Here is a 3,269-nt window from a genome sequence, read left to right as displayed (position 1 = left end):
ATATATATATATATATATATATATATATATATNTATATATATATATATATATATATATAAATATATATATAACATGTATATATATATACATACGTAGACATATATTTGTGCAACTTCCTGTGTGCATACGCATCAATAATAACTGCGTCTACGCAATGTGATCTTTGAACACTTCTATGTGCACGGCGCTATCTGAATATGTACTCTCTGCGCGATATGTATGTTTGTTTTTGAACTCTCTTACATACGCAACGCTCCGAGCATGGTATACTAAGCTCATAGCTGTGCGCGACATATACACCTGCATATATCCGTACATGAAATCTGTCATGCGAAACACATGATCAGCTATCCTACCCCCCCCCCCCCGTCCCCCCCCCTCTCTCCAGCTATTCATCTCATCTTCGAGCTGCTAGTGTATGTACCAAGGTGTCACATGGGCGAGTGGCCCTGGCGAGTATGGCCACACCCCCACCCACCCCCCCCCCCCTATACTAACCATTTGCGTACGAATTGGGGTGCGCATATGCCGTAGGTGCGCTTGTTGATTGTTGCCATGCTTCTTTGTCCTCGTAAGAGTATCATCTACCCGTCCAGCACTTTGCAGCGCTGGCTGGCTGATTGTACCCGCGACTCTGCATCGCTTAAACCCTGAACCCCTAGAGGAAAGCGAGTGCCCAGCGCACGCCTTTGAAGGTGCGTACACGTGTGTTGGTTTTGGATTCGCATCTGGGCATATTTGTGTTCAATTGTGTGTGCACGTACATGTATGTGCATGTGTGTGTGACGTTTCAGGAGGCCGACCTGTACACACGGGTCTTGTATGTGTACCAGGTTGTGCGTGTAGAATCCTTCATCTCTGGGCTGGCGGATAGTGGTGAACCAGGTTGCCTCCCCTAGGGTTTAGGGTTTACCTTTGGCACACATGTGTGTGCGTGAGAGAGAGAGAGTGAGTATTCACCAGTTCTCCACCCACACCGCCTTCCATGCCAATCTGTTCTAACGATGGCCCGAGCTGTATGTGCATCGCTCACCACCCCACTCTTATACTTCTTATACTTGCAAACCCTGTGTACGTGCATACAACACCACGTGTCATCACACACACACGTACACGAACATGCACAGGTCAGCCACACTCCTCTCCTAACTCGCAGTCCCCGTTCGCGCCCCCGGGCCACTACCCTGATGCTTCTGAGCGCTATCAGCACCTTCATAGCCACTCCTGTACGTCTCACTGTGCGGTGCGTACTCAGGCATGTGCCTGTTCCGCGGGGGGATGCGTTGCTGACCTAGATAGCCCAAGCCTTGGCCGGTGTAGTACAGGCTGTTGGCCGTAAGACCCATCACACTGCTGATGATGTATGGTAGGTGTATCGTCTCGGCGTCTAACGGGATGCGACACAGACAGTGCAGCAGCTCTACGCCCACCTGTGGGTTGGGAGGAACGCGGCAAGCGGTGGACGAGTGAGATTAAAGCCAGAATAACTGGGAAGCCAGCGGTAGTGTTATTGGCGGTAGTGTTAATGGCGGTAGTGTTAAAGGTGGTAGTGTTGATGGTGAACTTGTTCTTGGATGTAGACTGGGCAGGAACGCTACCAATAGAAAGACGGATCGATGGAGACCAACCCACACACACGCATACACCTGAATGTGTTGAGGACAGACGGGTCGCTGGAGACTAACCCATACGCACGCATGCACCTGCATGTGCCGAGGAAGTTCACCATCGCACGTACCTGTAATCTCGCGAACACCTGGTACCACTCCAGATTTTTAAATAAGTTGTACACTTCGCAGAAGCGCTCCATGGGTTCTCTTAGCTCAGTGGTGATCTGGTGAAATGAAAACAAGAATAAGAAGCGAGTATAAGTCACGTGGTTAAATAAAAACAAGGACAAGAAGCTTGTATAAGTCACGTGGTAAAATATAAACAAGGATAAGAGGCTTGTATAATTCACGTGGTAAAATATAAACAAGGACAAGAAGCTTGTATAAGTCACGTGGTAAAATATAAACAAGGATAAGAAGCTTGTATAAGTCACGTGATAGAATATAAACAAGGACAAGAAGCTAATATAAGTCACATGGTAAAATATAAACAAGGATAAGACGCTTGTGTAAGTCACGTGGTAAAATATAAACAAGAAAAAGAAGCTTGTATAAGTCACGTGGTAAAATATAAACAAGGATAAGGAGCTAATATAAGTCTAGTGGTACAATACAAACAAGGACAAGAAGCTAATATAAGTCAAATGATAAAATATAAACAAGGATAAAAAGCTAATACAAACAAGGATAAGAAGCTAATGTAAACAAGAATAAGAAGCTAATATAAATCAATTGATAAAATATAAACAAGGATAAAACGCTAATATAATCAAGTATAAGAAGCTAATGTAAAAAAGAACAAGAAGCTAATATAAGTCAATTGATAAAATATAATCAAGGATAAAAAGCTAATATAAACAAGGATAAGAAGCTAATGTAAACAAGAATAAGAAGCTAATACAAATCAATTGATAAAATATAAACAAGGATAAAACGCAAATATAAACAAGAATAAGAAGCTAATGTAAACAAGAATAAGAAGCTAATATAAGTCTAGTGTATACTCCAGAGAAGAGATGGACGTCTCGCACGGCAAACTGAGTATTCATGGATATTGCGAAGTTTAGTTTCATCCACTCAAATGCTATAGAGCCCATTCAACCACTCTACAGTCCTGTCTACCCTGAATGGTATCAGACACATACACTCATCCTCAGATATGCTAGTTAAGTACAGGCTACGATACACCACTGGCTATACAAACACCCACAGCACAATCAATACAAGGCATTCCGCCCACGTAGTCACTAGTTCTAAAGGGTCGCCAAAGACTCAACTAGCAGTTGTAGCAGTACCTTCCCACAATGACTCAGAAAACTCTTCAGCCCAGACAGGCCGTCACGAACTCGGTCACGATCAATCGGCTCTTCACCACCCTCAAAAGCAGGGTCCTGTGGACAGACAAAATAAATATATATATGAACATATATATATATGTTTCAGCAGGAGTAGTGGAAGGCAGATGGTGGTTGTTTGAGTTGTATGTACACGTGTTAATGAAAAATAAAGAAGGAATTTTAGCTACAGAAGTAAATAAAAATTGTGTATACGTATTGTCGAATGCTCGTCATCGAGTTGATTGACACACACACATATACATACATACCTAAACATCCATTTGTTATACCTTAATACTTAACACTATATATAAATATATA

The 3,269-nt window shown here is 42.8% G+C and overlaps 1 protein-coding gene across 1 annotated transcript; it reads right to left on the bottom strand.

Annotated features, from left to right (window-relative positions):
- Positions 1 to 487: 487 nt before the first annotated feature.
- SARC_06136 (hypothetical protein) lies at positions 488 to 1,811 on the bottom strand (the record flags this gene model as incomplete). The annotated part of the gene is made up of 3 exons (XM_014299973.1): positions 488 to 1,431; positions 1,466 to 1,582; positions 1,740 to 1,811. The coding sequence occupies 3 exons, from the start codon at positions 1,809 to 1,811 to the stop codon at positions 1,147 to 1,149; spliced, it is 474 nt and encodes a 157-aa protein (XP_014155448.1). The 3' UTR covers positions 488 to 1,146.
- Between the last annotated feature and the right edge of the window lie 1,458 nt (positions 1,812 to 3,269).

The sequence above is a fragment of the Sphaeroforma arctica genome (genome assembly GCF_001186125.1).
Source record: "Sphaeroforma arctica JP610 unplaced genomic scaffold supercont1.426, whole genome shotgun sequence".
Classification (NCBI taxonomy): Eukaryota; class Ichthyosporea; order Ichthyophonida; genus Sphaeroforma; species Sphaeroforma arctica.
This window is presented reverse-complemented; position numbering and strand designations above follow the sequence as displayed.